Raw genomic sequence first — 19,322 nt, forward strand, 5'->3', positions numbered from 1 at the left:
CAGCTGATAGGAGCATGGTCGAAATTGAAATAAATATACCACTGGTCGACTGACATGGAAGGAAGTGGTTTAACTTTTTTTTTTTCTTTTTTTTTTTTTTTTACAGTCTATGGGTTTAACAGTCTGATGGTTTGAGAATGGCAAATATAGCCTAATTATAGGATTCTGACATTTTCAGAATCGATAAATGCATACGACTACGTCTAAAAAAATCTTAGGCTAAACCCTAGCAAACCACAGCTGTTTAAACTGAAATGGTTTTATTCCGTGTTATTAGCTTTAGGGACAGGGTTGATTGATTGATTGAAATATTTATTAACAGTTTGTAGAATTACAGTACATTTCAAGCACAAACTCAATACAAAGACTGTTAACTGTGAGTGGACGACCCAATAAAGCATTACACTTTTGTTTAATATTCAATATATAATGTTCAATATTCATCAATAATATTATAGGGATATTATGTACCATAATTAAATAATAATACAAAAATACATTTTAAAAATACAAAGGAGCGTGGCATATTATACAACAACATAAATGGTTTGCAATGCAACGATCAAAAACCGGCACACTATTACTACGGTAATAACAGAATTAACAGTGGCACTATAGACGTATTAAATGAACGCACCCTCGCCTCCGCGTCAGCATGTGGCGGTATTGCTCACAGTGAGTTGACTTCAGTCAGTGAAAGGAACTAGTAAGGAAGTGGACAAGTGGTGTTTTGCGCTGTACGTGCAGCGTGTTTTCTTTTCCGTAACAGACAGACGGTACAACAAGCAGCATGGCGGCCTCCAGCGCGGCGAGCGCCGGCACCACCATCCGCGTGCGGCTGCACTTCGACTACCCTCCGCCCGCCGTGGCGGACTGCCGCATGTGCTGGGTGCTGGTGGACCTCCACCGGTGCCGCGTGGTCGCCGACCTCGAGAGCGTCATCCGCGACAGGTTCCACTTCAGCCGCAAGAGCCTGCTGAGCCTGTTCGTGGAGGACTGCTACCTGCCGCACACCGAGAGCATCATGGTGGTCCGCGACAACGACACCGTCAGGTCGGTGGTCCGTGCACTGAACATATACGATGATGGACCCCCAGGCCCGCAGTAGGCTACTATACAGCCTTGGATCATATAGTCGATTTAATCTAAAAACTGATCAAATACATCTTGATCCATCCAAGCCCAGGCCCCCAGTAGACTTGTACCTATATGAATCATTGATTGATATTGAATGCATACTTTTAACAGTTTGCATGGGCAAGCACCGATAAGTACTAGTAAAATTATACAACAAGGTCTGCTAAAAAGGATTTATCCAAGCCTATGGCTTGTTTATATTTGGGGTCCTTTTGTACTCTATATTCACACACATTGATAGCCTCTGGTTCAAGATTATCATCATTTCTGAAAGTAAGTCAGACTAGTCTATATATAAATACATACCCTTGTTCACCCTTGATCCAAGGCTAGGCCCCCCAGAATATCTGGTACCAGATTAAAGCAGTGGTTCTCAATGTACTATTATTGTTGTTCTCAACGAATTTCTCCCATTTATGGTATCCATTTAGCCAGGTATCCCCTCCTGTTACGGTCCATTTGGTTCCTAATTATCAGACATTTGGGGGACCCCCTGGAACCCACTCCAACAAGCTAATGGGTAGTCTGTGCTAGACTCACCATAGTTTCAAGAATTGTACAAGCACAAGAGTACGGTTATCTGGTTTTCGTTCCTCAACATTGTAGCAACAATAACAGAAGAAATAGTAGGTCGGGAGTGTCGGTATCAGCCGGTAACACGCAGGAGTCTATCCCTGTTACAATGCGCTATAGACCCCTGGGAGATGGGTTGCTGAGGTGGAGCGCCACACCTACCATCAGCTACCGAGTGCTCTTACCGGCTGAGCTACCCGGACACAATAAGAAAGAATTAAGCATGGCGTACTAAATTACTAATGTAAATAAATGGGCTAACCATGAGGTGCTCTGAAGGTTTCTAAATGGCGATGAGTTTTTTCACTTTCAAAATGTTTACAAATTAGGGACAATGGCAGATCTTCGACTGAAGCTCATGGTTGTGCTGCGTTGTGGAGCTTGTAGATCGCCTGTGTTCACTACGTTTGCGTCATTGTGTGTCACTGTTGTACTGTTGTATTTTTGAAAAGGAAAAAACACATAAAAAAGATGAAACACAGATACAGTATTTCCAATATGCTTCTTGTCTCCTGTTTTGACAGGGTGAAGGTGGACACTCTGGCCCAGGTGAACGGCTGCAGCTCACACCCGGTGACCAGCTCACACCCAGGGACCAGCTCACACCCAGGGACCTCCAAGGACAAGTCCAGCAAGAGAGCAAGATGCACAGAGGACGATGGAAGCCCCATAGAAAATGGAGAGAGTGTGAAGATGAAAAAGAAGAAGAAGAAGAAAGAGAAAGTGGTCGAAGAGGCGATGGAAGCGGAGAGCAAGGCGCCGGACACACAAACAAAGACAAAACACAAGAAGAAGAAGAAAACAAAGATGGCGGAGCCGGAGAAAACCATCGCCAACGCTACGCCCAAACCCGCAACCGGTAAGCCCCGCCACGCTGCTGCTGCCAGCCAGCCAGCCAACAGCGCTGCGTCGGCCTCCATGAACACTAAAGGGAAGACGCAAGCCTCACGACGCGTCTCCTCTTCGGATTCCAGCGACAGCAGCAGCAGCAGTGAGGAAGACAAGGCTCCCAAGAAGACGCCTTCGCAAAAAGCAGCGCCTAAAACTACCTCGTCCACGCCCACTCTTCCCAAGCCGCCTCCCAAAGCCGCGCCGTCCGTTTCCTCATCGGAAACGGACTCCTCCTCCTGTGACGAAGCCCCCAAAAAGGCAGCGCTGAAAAACGCTAAACCTGTCCCCCCCTCCTCCTCCTCCTCCTCCACAGCCCTGAATGGAGCTACCGGTGATAAAAAAAACACCTCCTGTAAACCTCCTCCTGGCTCCTCTTCCTCGAAGCCTGCACACGGCTCGCCGACGTCGCAGAGAGCCGGGAACGTTTCAGAGAAGGCCGGATCCGCCGATTCTTCATCGGACAGCAGCGAGGAGGAGATAAAGCTGGTGATCAAACGTCCAAACGTGGGGCGGGGCTTTGGGCTGGCCCCCGACGCTGTGGGGGGTCGCGGGGCCAGGGGTCGCGGGGTCCGGGGTAGCGTCAGAGGTGTCGGTGGCGCCGTGGAGAGGGGCAGGGGCGGAGGGAGAGACGGCATCAGGACCCGAGGTGGGGGGAGGGGCGGGGGGAGAGGCCGAGGTCATGAGAACTTCGGCTTCAACTACAACGTCTACGATGAAGTTCAGCAGCAGCAGCAGCAGCCGTCCTACCAGACCGATTCCCTCACCAACAAATCTGTAGTCCTGCAGGTTTGTAAATCCCAGTTACTCGGCTGCTATTATTCACGGGGATAATTTTCATAAATCGATTAATCTCTTAACCCATTTTTTTGGGCGCCGGGAACCCTTTTTGGTGTTTTAAGCATTATGTTATGCTTTAGCTATTGAGAAATAGCAGATCTACAAGTTCATAGCGCGGCACCGAGTGCCGCGCTATGAACTTGTAGGTCTGCTATTTTTTGAAAAATCGTGAAAATGTAGTGCAAAGCTTGGTGGCCAATTACATATAATGTTTGGGGTCCTTGATATCAGAATTTAGAAGACTTTTTTTTTTTTTTTTACGTCAGGCCTAAATGGGTTAAATTCTCTTCACCCAAACGCACATCTAAAAATGAAAATGTTCCTTTATTCATTGTTGCATGCCTTGAGTCTGTTATTGCTGCCCCCCCCGCAGAAGATGTGATGTTTGTGACTAAATGTCATCCTTCGTGTTCTTTAACACAGAATCCAGATGAGAGCGCCCCAAAAAAAGACTACAGCACCATGCCCCTGCTAGCTGCCCCCCCGCCAGTGGGAGAGTCCATTGCTTTTAAGGTAAGTCTGGTGGCTATGGTGTGGGAACGCACTACTTCATAATTTGTTATCTTGATTATCAGTTGTCATGGTTATTCTAATCTGTGTGTGTGTGTGTCTGTGTGTGTTCACAGCTGCTAGAGCTGACTGAGAACTACACACCCGAGGTGTCGGAATATAAAGTGAGTAAATATTCTTTCCAGTCTAGAAACATTTCATGTATAGGAAGAAAATGAAGTGACTTTGGACAAGATAAGGTGGTTGCACACTGGACGCGTTTTTCCGAAAACCGATGGAGAAACGTCACTAGAAATCAGAAAAATCGCGCTCGGTGTGTGTGGGGACCTTAAGTCTGTGCTTTGAGTTGCTAGTTTGTGTGTGCTTTTTTAAGTGGTGCAACCACTTCCTTAAAGGACCACTTCGCCACTATTCAACCTAATCTGTGTGTTTTTTATCATTAGCATATATGCTAAAATACCCCGGAGTATTATCATTGGTAGTCTGTAGCTCCGTGGGCGCACTTTCAAAGCTGTCGTCCACTTACGTATTTGTCCCAAAGTGACGTAAGTGGATGACCCTCGGTAGGCTCTCAGAAACTACAAGGGACTGGACAGGTAGGGTTGCCGTAGCTAGCCTAGCCGCGAAGGACACGGTCTCTCGCCTACACAACAACAACGAGTTGTGGCTACTCCACAACAACAAGTCAGTATGGCTACTCCATGGAAGTTTTTGGACGAGATAATTTTAAATACATATTGGCAGAATCTGCGTTAGGGTCGTTATATTATGAACCAGAAATATACGGAGGAAGGAATGCATTGACGGGGACAACACTGGCACTGCTAGTTGCTGTGGATGGACTGATGCCTGCTGGAGCGACCTAGCTATAGTAGCTAGTAGCTTTCCCTGAACCAGTACGTCGCACACACAAACTTTTCTGCCCAGGAAAAGCCCAGATAGTGTTGACTGTTTTACTGAGAAGTGGGGACATGCGTTCAGGATGCCTCAAACTGGAAGTTGCAACCGAAGCCCGATGGACCAAGAGGGACATTCAGATTTAAGTAAGTGTTCAATGTATTTACAGCTTATATGTGTGTGTGTGTGTGTGTGTGTGTGTGTGTGTGTCGCCACACCGTATTGTTTACATAAGTGTCAGAGGATATAGGCACGGCTTCAGCCTACAACTTTTCGGTCCAAACATCTTCTATTCATTCATTCAATTCAAAACTGTATGTATGGCATGCCATCTGAAGCAATGTACAGTATTAGCCATGGGCTCGTATGTTTCAGGGTTAGCAATGTAAACATTCAAGTGTTATACCTGTGTCCATTCATTCACTTAGGTCAGCCCAGATGGTACTACAGAAGGCTGATGAAGCTGAAGATGTCTTTGATGGACTGATGGTGAGCCATACATACTCAACTCAAACTTCATACATAAAGCACATTACTGTATTTGCTGTATTTAGTTTGACCCCCTAGAAAACTAGAGGGAATATCATTTTCAATAAAGGTTCACATATTTATATATGCTTTTACAAAGACCAGTGGTCAACCAAAGTCCCGTAAAATGTAGTAAATATACTGTCATTTATACTATAGGCCTACTGTGTCTCACACACTGTAGTATTGAATTGTATCTGTAAATCACAACAGATGACAGCGAATTGACTTTTAACCTTTTGTAATATCTCAAAAGAAGAAAAAAAGATCATTATCAAAAGTAAGCAACAAACTATACTATAAAACTGATGACAACATTGTACAAATTACTCAAGCAAAGTGCCTTGCACTGATTCATAATCAAACTATTTGTATAGCACCTTTTATGACATGCAATGCAGCTCAAAGTGCTTTACAGAGCAATGGAGAGAAAAACGCAAGGCATAAAACATTGAAATAGAAGGCAGTCATGTAGGTTGGAAGGTCACAGATTCCGTTGTTTTCTTTGGCAGTATTCTGCAGTCCAGAATTGCAGTAATCGAGCCCAGAAAAAACAAAGGCATGGATCAGTGTTTTTGCATCATCTACTGACTGACAGGCTCTGATTCATGCAATATTTCTAAAGGTAAAAAAAGGCAATCTTGGTAACATGATTGTGTGAATACTTTCTACAAGTCAGGTTGCCAAGTCTGCTTATTATTATCATTGATATTTGATATAGTTGTAGCCTACCTACTAATTTGGTCGGTAATCTTAACAGTCCAATACCCAAGTGTACATCACATGAAACATACTGCACATAGCCTACACACTCAGTCGTCCATTCCAGTAATCATTTAGTGCTTTCACCATTACTGACTCTTGTCTTGTCTCACCACAGCATGTGCGTCTCCTGTCCTGGCCAGAAGCTGCTCCAGCGACATGTCATCATGCAGAACCACCTGCCTCAGTGACCTCTGACTAATGCACTTGTATGATTGTACATGTAGTTTGTTAGTTTCCAGTTCAACCATAGACCCCTGTTTTTATAGATTTATGTAAATCAGTACTATTAAAAGATAGTTGATTTGATGTCAAGTTTGTTTTATTTTTTCTCATGTAGGCCTATTGTATTTATACATTTTGACCAATTCCTAATACTCTGAGGCTCAAACTGTCAATATTGCATCAAAGGCCACCGTGATACAAATCATTCACATGTCTGTTTATACAAACAAGACCACAATGGAAATAAGTGTGACTTTATGTCAGTGAATGTGTTTTATTGTACTGTAACATAAGGTTTAAAAAACAAGGCCACACAGGCAAAGTTTGTCCTCCTACTCAGATTACAAAAATCGGACAGTGTGCAAGAATCCCAGAAGAAAAAGGATCTAATCAATATTGCTATATAAAAATACTCTGTTACAAGTAAAAGTCCAGAATTAAAATTGTACTTGCACAACAATATTGGTAAAGGCTTAGGAGTAGTACATGTCTAATATTTGAAAATGAGATCACATTCTTTTATCAATCCAGATTGTGTTCAATAGCAACATACAAAGTAAATTGTATCTATATAATATACTGTATACTTGGGAGTTCCTTGAAAGCCACTTATTCATCTCTTGAGTTGAAGACAGCCACCGAGACCTCAGCTCCTGCAACAAATAAAGTATTATGCAATTATGGGCCTCTGACCAATCATGAGACAATATGGTAAACAATAAGGTTTTTTATTTTAGCAAAACATTTGAAAAATAGCAAATGTACAAGCTCGCAGCACGGCACCAACTCCAAGTGACGCACTGAGCTTGTATATCTGCTATTTTTGAATAGCCAATGCAAATACAGATGCTTTCCCGGTTTTAAATGCTTTTATGTTTGGTTTGTAGTTTGCAGCTTGATATGGAAAAATGTAGCTCTGTTCCATAGCCTTACTCTGAGGCTATGGACCAGAGCTAGGAAAAATGGTGGCGTTTATGTGGAGGGTGTTCCAGTTACAAACAGCAACAAAATCTTTATAATGCTGTAAGCATCAGAGACACTCGGTATGTCAAATTAATTTATAGACATCACAACAACAACCACGTGTAACAACAACCATGTATTTTGAAAGGAAATGCATGTGGTCTCCTCCTGTAATGCAATCGCCATTCATTCAGTGTCTGGTGTACTGTACACAGCATTGTAGCTTTAGTTTATTATGACAATAATGACATACCTCTGTTCTGCAACTTATTCTGCTTCGATGATGATGATGCTCCGCGTCAATTCTTCCATTAGATTGCGGTTGAACTGGAAGATATCTGCGTTGGTGAAATGTTCACTGCACACCCAAAGTGGTTCACACAGCTGGGATTGCATCTGTACTTCATAACGATTTCTAAAAACAAAGCCAGCCAGTGGAATTTCGAGTCCGACGCTGCGCACGTTCGAAATCACTACTATTACGCTACTTACTATCAGAGACTACTAACTACTATACCACCACTACTGCTGTTACTATTACAACCGCTAAATATTAGCTATTATTATTACTTCTATCGCTTTCAAGTCAACTCTAAACAACACGAGAAACTTTCAGATGACAGCTTCCTGGGGGCTGCCTCACTGCCTCTCTGTCTGTCGCGCAATGCACTGTGGGTATTGTAGGAAATGATATTACCGTGCCTCAGCTCATTACATGACTCGTTCTCCGCAGCGGTTTCGCCAAATGTAAATATTTTTATTGTTTTCATGAACGGATATCATACTAAAGCATGACAAAGGCCATATAATAGTGGCGAACCGATCCTTTAAGTGTTTTAGTTGGCTCCAGCCGCTCCATTTCATGTCGAACCTCTGACAGGATAATGTTATATTAGGCACGCAATCCGTTTCACGTTTGTCTACATGTTGTTCTTCTGGACACAATGTGTGTGTCTGGCGGAAGCATTAAACCAGTCAATGTATTTGTAGTCCTTTCAGTCTCCTGAAAAATATTAATTGCTTTTTTATTTTATTGTATTTAGAGTAACTAGTTATTTTTACTGCCCTTTTCTCCCAGTCCCTATTTTGTTATGCCAATTTACCCTCTCCACTCCACACATGTCTGTGTTGCCATTGTATTGTACCCTATATTTCTTTACCAGTTTTTATCCTGATGTGGAACCATTCTTTTTTTAGCTTTAACCACAACTAGTCCATGACTTTTCAACAGAACATGATAAACACAAATGCAGAATACGAGTATTATTATTTAATTGTGGTGAAACCCCAGAATCATTTTGGTAGTAAATGCTGAAAGCCAGGACAGTTAAACGTTTGTCGGGAGTCAAATCACCGTAGTCTTGTGCGATGACGCAGAAATGTCAGGGGAAAGTGTCTCACTTTATGTGTTGATGAGTGATGTGACCTTATTGGTCATCAACACATTTTGAGTCTTTCTTCGTTTTGGACCAATGCTGTGCTTGACGGTACCCTGTACTGTTTTTATTGTCTAATACAATTATCAATCAATCAATCAATCATAATTTCTCTCTGTTTCAGGAGGGTAGGATCGTCAGCTTTGACCCAATCACCAAACAGATTCAGCTGGATCTGCTCAGTGCTTCTCGGGGTACAAACTCATTTCACTGCTGCCTGTTTTGTAAGGAGATTTATGAGGAGGAGGAGAATGTCTTGATAGGAGTTGTGCTGCCATATTCTGTAGAACAGCAGTTCTCAAACTACGGTTCTCATACTGTGTCAAGGACCCCCCCAAATTGATATATTTGGCCGCCGACCGTGATCTGAAAATGTTTTGTGTCAAGTAAAAGAAAATGTCACGTTACACTTTCAATATCTTTTTCAAAAATAGCACGCTGTGAACTTTTGCATCTGCTATCTTTAAATAGACACGGTAACACATTTTATTTGGTGGCCCATGGAACACCTCCATGGACCCCACTTTGAGAACCATTGCTTTAGAATGTCCTAGTGGGCGAATAATATGGCTCGCAGATTGAGATTGGTAAAGTAAAATTCAACGTGTAAGGAGAATGCTCAAGAGAGTAGATGTATTTAGTTCCCATATTGTATTGTGTGAGTACTGTATTTATTTAAGTTACTTGCACTTTTCAAAAGGTAAAAAAAAAATGAATTTGCATGTTCATATTATGTTAATATTATTTAAATTTGAGTGTCACAGCTTTCTCATCTACATTTGGTCAACTTTATTTGATATAACTATTTTATGGAGTATGTCACCAGGGTGACAGATGGTGTTGCTCAGCTCAGTTAACCCATTCTGACCTGAGATCAGATTCATACGAGGTTTCCACTGGACACACACATGGTCTGATTAACCCATTCTGACCTGAGATCAGATTCTAAAAATGTCAGTCGTTCTTCGATTTTTCAAAAATAGCAGAACTACAAGCTCGTAGCGCGCCACTCGGTGGCGCGCTATGAGCTTGTAGATCTGCTATTTTTCAATAGCTAAAGCATAACATAATGCTAACACCAAAATGGGTTCCCGTTCAGAATGGGTTAAAGCAGTATTATGTCAAAACATTTTAATGACCTTTTCTTTGGTATTCAGACAGCCAGCAATGGGTATAAAAAAATGCAAACAAAATGTAGTCTCTGTGACACATCTAGGGGGCACAATCTGCATTCAAATATTTTCCTAGAAGCTTTGCCATTGGTCGATTTGTCTGTCTACTTCCGATTGGTTAGTCATTTCAACCATTATTCTTTTCTTCGGCCAATGACAAAGCTTCTAGGAACATCTTTGAACCTCACAGAGACAAAAACATTTGGGAGCATTTTCCTCATTGCTGGCTGTCTGAATACCAAAGAAAAAGGCCATTACAATTTTGACATATTGCTTATAGCACGGATTCTGATCACCTAGTATCTTCTAAGATCTAGTAGCACCTGCTAACCGTCTAAAATGTACAGAAACAGAATCGGCTTTATTCGTCACATCACAGGTTTACTAATGTGAACTTTTGTTTGCCAACATGTCCCTCAGCCCATGTGGAGCCTGGTAAGTTCGACCTGGTCTACACCAACGCAGATGGCACAGTGGACTGCGTGGAGTCAGCTGTGATCCATAGTTCTAAGGTAAGACGAGGCATGAAACACAGCACACGGTACCACCCACGTATAGACGGTCCTCAGTCAGAGCGAATCCTTTAAAACCCATTTTGTCCTGAGATCAGATTCTAAAAATGTCTTCTACATCCTGACAGTTTTCTGAAAAAGCTATGTTTCTATGTCAGTCGTTCTTCGACTTTTCAAAAATAGCAGACCTACAAGCTCGTATGAGCTTGTAGATCTGCTATTTTTCAATAGCTAAAGCATAACATAATGCTAACACCAAAAGCAGCCAAGTATGCAGAAACACATATACAAACACAAAGAACAAGACAATTTACATACATAAAGACATGAGCAATATCCACCGCTTAGATTATCCTGTGGCTACTACATCTCCTGATTAAGCCTCAAGGTCGACTGGTAGACAAAGGACCTCTTTAGTCTGACCTTATTGTATGCTGGTACACCATATCTCCTTCCTGAAGGTAGCAACCTATATTCTCCATACAACACATGCTTAGTATTAGAGGTGATATTCCTTGCTAACCTTAGGATGCTGTTATCATATGTGGATGTATAAAGTTTCTGAAGTTGTTGTCCAACAATCTTTGAACAAATGTTCAGTTGTTGCATTACACAGTTGGCACGTGAATACTATTTGATACTGCACTGCACTATAGAATAGAGGTAGAATAGTGGGTATGCGTGCATGTGGCATCTTTATCATAACCGGAAGTTATGCGGGAACGCCTAACGAGTGGCAAAAAAAAACGACTTTCAGGCCTTGACAACCCATTATATCCACAAAGAAAAGTCCTATCCGATTGCATTAAACGACGTTAAAATTACATTAAACTCACCTTCCCACTCGATTTGCCACAAAAATAGCAGATCTTGCTATCTCAAAACGGTGTTTTTTGCGTTGTGAGGATTGCAACCAACATCAAGCTACAGCCAGGCAGGGAACCGGTTTGAGCCCAGAGTGTGGCACTCGTTTATTGAAACGCCAAATGATAATCACAGGGAAAATAATAATAACAACTTATGTTCAACTCAAAAGTTCTGTATTCGCTAAACAGCAGCACTTCTTGTGCGTGTGCGCCTAGGACAGCCGCTCTGGGCTTTGTGTCCCAGTCCTAGGTTTCCTTCCGTTTTCCAAGTTAATGTAGTTTTCAGCCTCCTTCCATCCCGAGCCCAACGGTGATGCGGCTCTCAATAATGGTCCTAGGAGGTGAGAGATATATAGTCAGTTTTACACATTGGTACTGTACAATATTAGTGAGGGAGTGGGTGCTCGCTTACCGTCAGACCGCGTGCCATCCTGCCCCGGAGAGAGTCAAGAGCGAGTGGGGGAGATGAAGGCTTCTTGTAATGTTTGGCTGGGAGCACAGGTGTGGCTCATCTAAAGCCCTCCAGCAGGTAATTGTGGTAGTACCTGCCCCCTATGATGCAGCCCAGCCTGTTGTGCTTCACTCCGCCTCCCCTGCTCTCTCTCTCTCCAGGGAGGTGCTCAGGTGGCACGCGGTCCCTCAGCGAGACACCACATATCCCCCCCCTATGTCTTCCGGCGGTCCGGGAGACATCAGACACCTCGCCCTCGTACATCCGGGATAGGGCGTCTGCATGGGCCATCATCTTCCCGGGCTTGTGCTCCACGGTGAAGTCATACTCCTGTAGCTCTAGAAACCACCTGGTGACGCGACTGTTCTTGTCCTTATTTGCGGCCATCCATTTTAATGGTGCATGGTCGGTGATCAATGTGAATCTCCTTCCCCATAGATAATACCGCAGATGATGTACCGCCCACTTTATGGCTAAGCACTCCTTCTCCACAGTTGCATAGTTCCGCTCATGCTTCAGGAGTTTGCGGCTCACGTAGGTGATGGGGTGCTCGTCTCCCTCTATCACCTGTGCCAGCACGGCGCCCACTCCGGTGCCCGACGCATCTGTGTGCAGAAGAAATGGTTTGTCAAAATTAGGAGACACTAACAGCAGCTCTTGGCATAGGGCCTGTTTCAGCTGTTGGAAAGACACCTCCGTCTCCTCTGTCCACTTCACATGGTGCGGCAATTTTTGTGCAGTCAAATCATATAGGGGTGCCGCCACCATGGCATAATTCTTAATAAATTTCTGATAATAGGACATCAGCCCCAAAAACGATTTTACCTGCTTTTTGGTGGCCGGTTTTGGCCAGGCCCGTATTCGCTCTACCTTTTTTGCTTGAGGTTTCACGCATCCCCTCCCGATGGTGAAACCTAGATAGTCGGTTTCTGACAAACCAAGGCGGCATTTCTTCGCATTGGCCGACAGGTTGGCCTCCCGGAGGGCGCCCAACACGGCTTCCAGGTGGGTTAGGTGCTCGTCCCACGTCCCGCTGAAGATGGCAATGTCATCTAAATAGGCGGCACTGTATGCCCGGTGCGGGCGCAGGATGCGGTCCATCAGGCGCTGGAAGGTGGCCGGCGCGCCGTGGACTCCAAACGGGAGGACCTTGTACTGAAACAAACCATCAGGGGTCGAGAAAGCAGTTTTTTGTTTGGCCCGCTCGGTCAGGGGAATTTGCCAGTATCCTTTGGTTAAGTCCAAAGTGCTGACAAACCGAGCGGGTCCCAGTCGTTCAATCAATTCATCGACCCGGGCCATAGGGTAGGCATCAAAGATTGAAATTTCATTTAATTTTCTGAAGTCATTACAAAATCGTGACGTACCGTCTGGTTTTGGGACCATCACTATCGGGCTGGACCAGGGGCTGTGTGACTCCTCGATCACATCCAGCTCGAGCATCTTCCGGACTTCCTCTCTGATGGTATTTCTCCTGGCCTCTGGAATCCTGTAGGGACGCTGTCGGACCACCTTCCCTGAAGGGGTATCGATGTCATGCTTAATGAGGTGAGTGCGCCCTGGGAGGTCCGAGAAGCGGTCCTTGTTACGTAATAGCAACTCTCTTACGTCTTGCCCCTGGCTGGGGGACAGGTCCTCCCCGACGGGGACAGGTGGGACTGCGGGGGCCGGGCTCTCGGTCAACAAAGCTACTGTCGGGAGGGGGGTTGGAGGATGCCACTTTTTCAAGATATTAACATGATATAGCTGGTGGCCCTTGCGCTTGCCCGGCTGTCTGACTTCATATACAACCGGTCCCTTTTTCCCTACCACTTCAAAGGGGCCCTGCCACTTCGCTAAGAACTTGCATTCTGAGGTGGGAATTAACACGAGTACCTTCTCCCCCGGGTGGAATTCCCGAACCACTGCTCCTCTGTTGTATAGGCGGGCCTGGTCCCGCTGGGCCTTCTGCATGTGTTCTCGGACCATCGGCCATATTTTCCGGGCCCTCTCCTGTAGATGCTGGACGTGGTCCACCACGCTCCGCTGGGGGGACGGCTGGCTCTCCCACGTCTCCTTAGCCACGTCTAACAGGCCCCTGGGGCTGCGGCCATACACTAACTCAAAGGGAGAGAAGCCGGTGGATGCCTGTGGGACCTCTCTTATGGAAAACAGAACATATGGGATTAGCCTGTCCCAGTCTTTCCCATCGATTTCCGTCACTTTCTTTAGCATCTGTTTCAGGGTTTTGTTAAACCGCTCTACGAGGCCATCCGTCTGTGGGTGATAGACGGATGTCCGAATGCTTCTAACTTTCAACCAGTCATAGAGTTGTTTCATCATTTTGGACATGAAACAAGAGCCCTGGTCAGTGAGAATTTCTGCTGCTATGCCAACGCGGCTAAACAACATGATTAGCTCGTGGGCCACGGCTTTTGTCGTGGCAGCGCGGAGAGGAATGGCCTCAGGGTAACGGGTGGCGTAATCCAGGATAACTAATATATATTTATGGCCCCGGGCGGACTTCGGCAGGGGACCCACAATGTCCATAGCTAGCCGGGAGAATGGTGTCTCAATAATTGGCATGGGGACGAGGGGATTTCGTTGTGAGGGCCGGGGGGCCGCCTTCTGACAGTCCGGGCAGCTTCTACAGAAATCCTCTATAGCTCTTTTCACCCCAGGCCAATAGAACCGGGCTAGTATTCTGTCGTAAGTTTTCTGCACGCCGAGGTGTGCGCCTAATTGGTGTGTGTGAGCCAGATATAGGACACGTGACACATATTCTTGTGGAATGAGAAGTTGCTCAATTTGACCCCCCCCCTTATTTTCCACTACTCTGTACAATAGGCCATTCTTAACAGAGAAATAAGGGGAAACTGGTGCACTCACCCCGTCGTTTTCTTCTCCATCCACCACGGCCACCCGCTGTCGAGCCATTTCCAGGTTTGGATCCTTCCATTGCGCACTCGCAAACTCGCCGCTTCCCGCCGCTCGTTCCTCTTCGGGTTGTGGGAATTCAGCAAAGGTGTCGGGGCCGGACGCCCCCGGCTGTCTCGGTACCTCGTCGTCGCTCGGCGTCCCACTTTGCTCCTCTTCCTCGGCTCTACGCCCCCTCCAAGGGGGGTCTGTACCCGAGCTGTCGCTCCCTCGCTCGCCTGAGCCGGCTCGGAAGGCGGGGCAGGCTGGTAGGGGCCTCCGGGACCGCCCGGCGGGCCGGGACCGGCGGCGGCGGCGGCCTTTTGGACGACCCAGTGGGGGCCCTGGGTTCCAGAAGCGGCTGAAGAGGGGGCAGTCAGCGCCGATCAGCAGGGGGACGGGGAGGTTCGGTACCACCCCAGCGGTCATCACGGCGTTGCCCTTTGCAGTCTGTAGGTAGACGCTTGTGGTGGGATAGTGGCGGACATCTCCATGTACACACGTTACCGGGACAGTCTCGGTCAGGAGCTCGCCGGCCAGGGGCGGCCGTATGAGGGTCACTGCGCTGCCCGAGTCGATGAGGGCGCTGGTATCCTTCCCTTCCACCTTCACGGGCACGGTGGACCTAGAAGCGTGCTGAGACGGCGCGTACAGGCATGGTCGGGAGGTGTCGGTGGTGGCGCTGGCCATCGTCACGTCCCTGTCGCGGTCCGGACAGGACCAGGAAATGTGGTCGGGCTTCCCACAGGTAAAACAGCGCCTGGTCGGGGAGCCCTTGGCCGTATTCCCGGGCGCCGGCCCTCTTCGGCGGCCGGGAGACGAGTGTCTCTCTGTCTGTCGTTTTCGGTCGCGCCCGTGCCGTTCATCGGTCTGGGGCTTCGCAGGCTCCTGGCGGGAGCCTCTCATCATCTCGTTAGTCACTTGCAGGTTCTCCAGGAGTGAAACTAGCTCATCGACGGAGCTGGGGTTCACCTGAGAGGCATGTCTTCTAGCGTCGGGTGGCAGGGCTCTGATACACTTATCGATTACGATGCGGTCAGCACAAACTGGGTCTCCCGGCGTCATCAGCCAGTTTCGTGTTAGTCGAGCGAGATCAGCTACCTGTGGTCGGGGCGGTTGCCCGGAATGGTAGCCCCAGTTGTGGAAGCGTTGGGCTCGGGCTGGGAGGCTGAATCCTTGTCGGGCAAGTATGGCAGTTTTTAACTTGGTAAAATCCTTTGCGTCATCGCTGGATAGGTCTCGGCATGCTCGTTGGGCTTCCCCGCTCAGAAAGGGGGCCAATATCGTGGCCCACTGGCCTATGGGCCACCTTTCCCGGGTGGCCGTTCTCTCAAAAAGTTCAATGTAGGCTTCAATATCATCTTCCTGTGTTAATTTGGTCAATACTTTGGCTGGGGCGCTGCCTTCGTCTGCATCTAGGTTAATCTTCCTCACCAGTTCAAGCACGGCCCGTTGTAAGTCTGCTTGACTGTTTTGTAGATCTGCCTGGCTTTGGAGTAGGACACTTAAAGCGTGTGCATGCTCCATATTGGTACCGAGGCTTGTTTCTTGGTGTTGGATCAATCACTTTACCCACATTCTCCACCATATGTGAGGATTGCAACCAACATCAAGCTACAGCCAGGCAGGGAACCGGTTTGAGCCCAGAGTGTGGCACTCGTTTATTGAAACGCCAAATGATAATCACAGGGAAAATAATAATAACAACTTATGTTCAACTCAAAAGTTCTGTATTCGCTAAACAGCAGCACTTCTTGTGCGTGTGCGCCTAGGACAGCCGCTCTGGGCTTTGTGTCCCAGTCCTAGGTTTCCTTCCGTTTTCCAAGTTAATGTAGTTTTCAGCCTCCTTCCATCCCGAGCCCAACGGTGATGCGGCTCTCAATAATGGTCCTAGGAGGTGAGAGATATATAGTCAGTTTTACACATTGGTACTGTACAATATTAGTGAGGGAGTGGGTGCTCGCTTACCGTCAGACCGCGTGCCATCCTGCCCCGGAGAGAGTCAAGAGCGAGTGGGGGAGATGAAGGCTTCTTGTAATGTTTGGCTGGGAGCACAGGTGTGGCTCATCTAAAGCCCTCCAGCAGGTAATTGTGGTAGTACCTGCCCCCTATGATGCAGCCCAGCCTGTTGTGCTTCACTCCGCCTCCCCTGCTCTCTCTCTCTCCAGGGAGGTGCTCAGGTGGCACGCGGTCCCTCAGCGAGACACCACAGCGTGCAATGTGACGCGTTGTTGAGAGCTTGAAGAGATCATCTGTGTTTTCGCTGTGAACGCAGTGTGTGTGTGTGTGTGTGCCTTGAGAGATTTTGACTTGCCCCAGGCATCGGCGTGACTTGGGGCACGAAATAAATCAATAATGAAGTTAGAAGAAAAAAAAACCCAGCTCGAACCGGGGCTGACAGTGGCCGTGTGTTTAGACGAGCCCAAAGCCGTTCTATTGTTGTTTCCGCTCACATTTGAAGCCCTTTTCCCTTTAACTTTTGAGTGAATCTATTCATGAGCCCAGCCCCGCCTTCTTTTTAGTTGGGGGGGGTGGGGGGAGGGGGGGGGGGGATTACAACGAGCTGCATGTGCAGAATGTTTTAGTTGTTGTGATTTCTGGTGGCCACAGCGAGAGGGGTTTTTTGCGGCATTATCTTTATTTATATTTTGGTTTGCGGTCTAGTTTTGTGCTGTGACATATTTTTTTCTGTTCCCCTCTCAGGTGGCCGAACGGTGGGAGTCCCTGTTGGAGCCAAGACTGATCATTATTTAGATTAGAAGATGACCTGGAGATACACACATACAGACACACACACACACACACACACACACGTTCACATTACTTTGTTCGTTAATGTCTTAAATCTACTGCAGTGTTAAAACATTTATTTTAATGTTTTTTTTTTGTTGTGGCTTTCGCCTTTATCTTTTATATTATTTTTTATGGAGCGCCAGACAGTACATGGGAAGAGAGATAGGGGGGGGCGGGGGAGACAAATCTAGTTTGATAAAGAGCATTTTCTCAACATCACTACTACAGAGAGACTTTGGGCCCTATTTTCGTCAGTGCTAAACCCCGTATTAAAAGTCAAAGCAGTTTAGCGATAAGGGGTTTAGCATGGACGAAAACACAGAGCCCATAATGTCAAGTGCTGTATGCAGTCATGTGAAGGCGGTTGTTGGGAGTGAGCGAGCCAGAGAATGACAGTGGGAAGCCTCAAGGAACGTGTTATTAATCAAATGCCGATATTTGAATCCCAAGCAACAGGAGGATATCTCGTGCTTTGGGTCAAAACGGCGTTAAGAAACGGACATGGACATAGTCGGCAGGAGTCTCCTACTTACTCCTACGCTTCCGAAGGCCTCAAAGCAAACCGTGATGTGTCTCCCGTTGACCGATGATGAACAACAACAAAATGATTGGCTTAGGAATGCGACAAATCTTTCCCGGTAGCGGTTGGGTCATAGAACGGCACCAATCGGACTAACGTAGAAACCTCCATATATGGGTGTATACGCGTGGCTTCGTCATCATGACACGCATAAGACCGCTGCCCTCGCGAGGTGACCGCGTCCGTGGGCAAGGAGGAGATCCACGAGAGGTCCAAGATCGTGGTCTTCGTGGAGGTGTTCAACTACGGCGACCTCATGCTCACCAGGTACTCCGTGGACATCGCTCTGGACACGAAGTTCGTGAATGAGGACGCCCTCAAGGACCGTGCCCTGAAGCGTAAAGCCAGGCAGGAAGCCAAGGTCAAGTTCGAGGAGAGGTACAAGACGGGCAAGAATAAGTGGTTCTTCCAGAAGCTCAGATTCTAGGCTCCCTTGTTCAAGTGTTCTACAAATAAATGTATAAAAAGTAAAAAGTGAACCAATTTTGAACTACTTTTAGTTTGGGCTTGTTCAGTGGCAATTGCCACTCATTTAATTGATTTAAATTGGAAGATGCTAAGTGGAGGGTCGACGGTTTTATATTGTACAGCGTTATGTGACTGTGGATATTATATTGAATAAAGACCTTTTTCTATATAAAAAAAAATGTTTGCATGCTAATTGCCTCAGCTACTTGGAAAATGTAATGAACATAGTATTATTACATATAATTTTAGTGAATTAATATTTGCCTTTACACAATTTCGCCAGAGCCATATACCAAAAAGGGGGTTTTGAGGTAGGTGGGACCTTTTGACAACTTTTTATCATAGCTCATCATTTTCAGCACATTTTTTCCAATAAGAAAACACTGATTAGAAGTATATTTCCGGGGGGTGCAGGAGACCCCCCTCCAGCGACTAGACTAGTAGTGCATTAAATAATTACCGTTGTCCGTTCTGGTTGGCCTATATATGGCCCTTCTGGAAATGGAAAATAAATTTAAAAACTTATCAAATAATAAAATCCACAGTGTATAATTTATGTAGCAGATTTTGTATTGACCTGTACCTGTAGCCTACTGTGTTTGAACTGCACCCACTCTACAGACTGAATACAAACAATTCCAATCGATCAATCCAGATGATGGTACAAAACATGGAACCAAATGGACCATTTAAGTTAAGCTCATTGTTTTTTTTAAATATATTTTACTGTGTGTACTGTATTGCACAATGCTTAAGGTTTTTCAATCGTGCATTTCCGTCACTGGTCGTGCCCATAATATTATCCCCCTCCTCTTCGTCTATGAAT

At 46.1% G+C, this 19,322-nt stretch overlaps 2 protein-coding genes and 1 long non-coding RNA gene across 4 annotated transcripts; all 3 read left to right on the forward strand.

Annotated features, from left to right (window-relative positions):
- The first annotated feature begins 731 nt into the window (after window positions 1-731).
- Window positions 732-18,375, forward strand: coil (coilin p80). 2 transcript variants are annotated; one of them, XR_013964898.1, is made up of 8 exons: window positions 732-1,053; window positions 2,235-3,387; window positions 3,862-3,951; window positions 4,065-4,112; window positions 8,884-8,953; window positions 10,352-10,443; window positions 17,359-18,092; window positions 18,246-18,375. XR_013964898.1 is itself a non-coding variant. In XM_080776204.1 (7 exons), the coding sequence occupies exons 1-7, from the start codon at window positions 791-793 to the stop codon at window positions 17,407-17,409; spliced, it is 1,767 nt and encodes a 588-aa protein (XP_080632330.1). In that variant the 5' UTR covers window positions 732-790; the 3' UTR covers window positions 17,410-18,284. The 2 variants fall into 2 exon arrangements, 1 of the variants encoding a protein (XP_080632330.1); XM_080776204.1 differs by having other exon boundaries at window positions 17,359-18,284.
- On the forward strand, window positions 4,174-6,540 carry LOC308323530. Its single transcript, XR_013964816.1, has 3 exons — window positions 4,174-4,991; window positions 5,274-5,334; window positions 6,254-6,540. It is a non-coding gene; the product is annotated as an uncharacterized lncRNA (long non-coding RNA).
- On the forward strand, window positions 18,068-18,502 carry LOC308323441 (large ribosomal subunit protein eL27-like; the record flags this gene model as incomplete). The annotated part of the gene is made up of 2 exons (XM_080775172.1): window positions 18,068-18,086; window positions 18,184-18,502. 2 exons carry the CDS (start codon window positions 18,068-18,070, stop codon window positions 18,453-18,455), a joined length of 291 nt encoding a protein of 96 aa, XP_080631298.1. The 3' UTR covers window positions 18,456-18,502.
- Between the last annotated feature and the right edge of the window lie 820 nt (window positions 18,503-19,322).

The sequence above is a fragment of the Protomyctophum bolini genome (genome assembly GCF_963924005.1).
Source record: "Protomyctophum bolini genome assembly, chromosome: 11".
NCBI classification, from domain to species: domain Eukaryota; kingdom Metazoa; phylum Chordata; class Actinopteri; order Myctophiformes; family Myctophidae; genus Protomyctophum; species Protomyctophum bolini.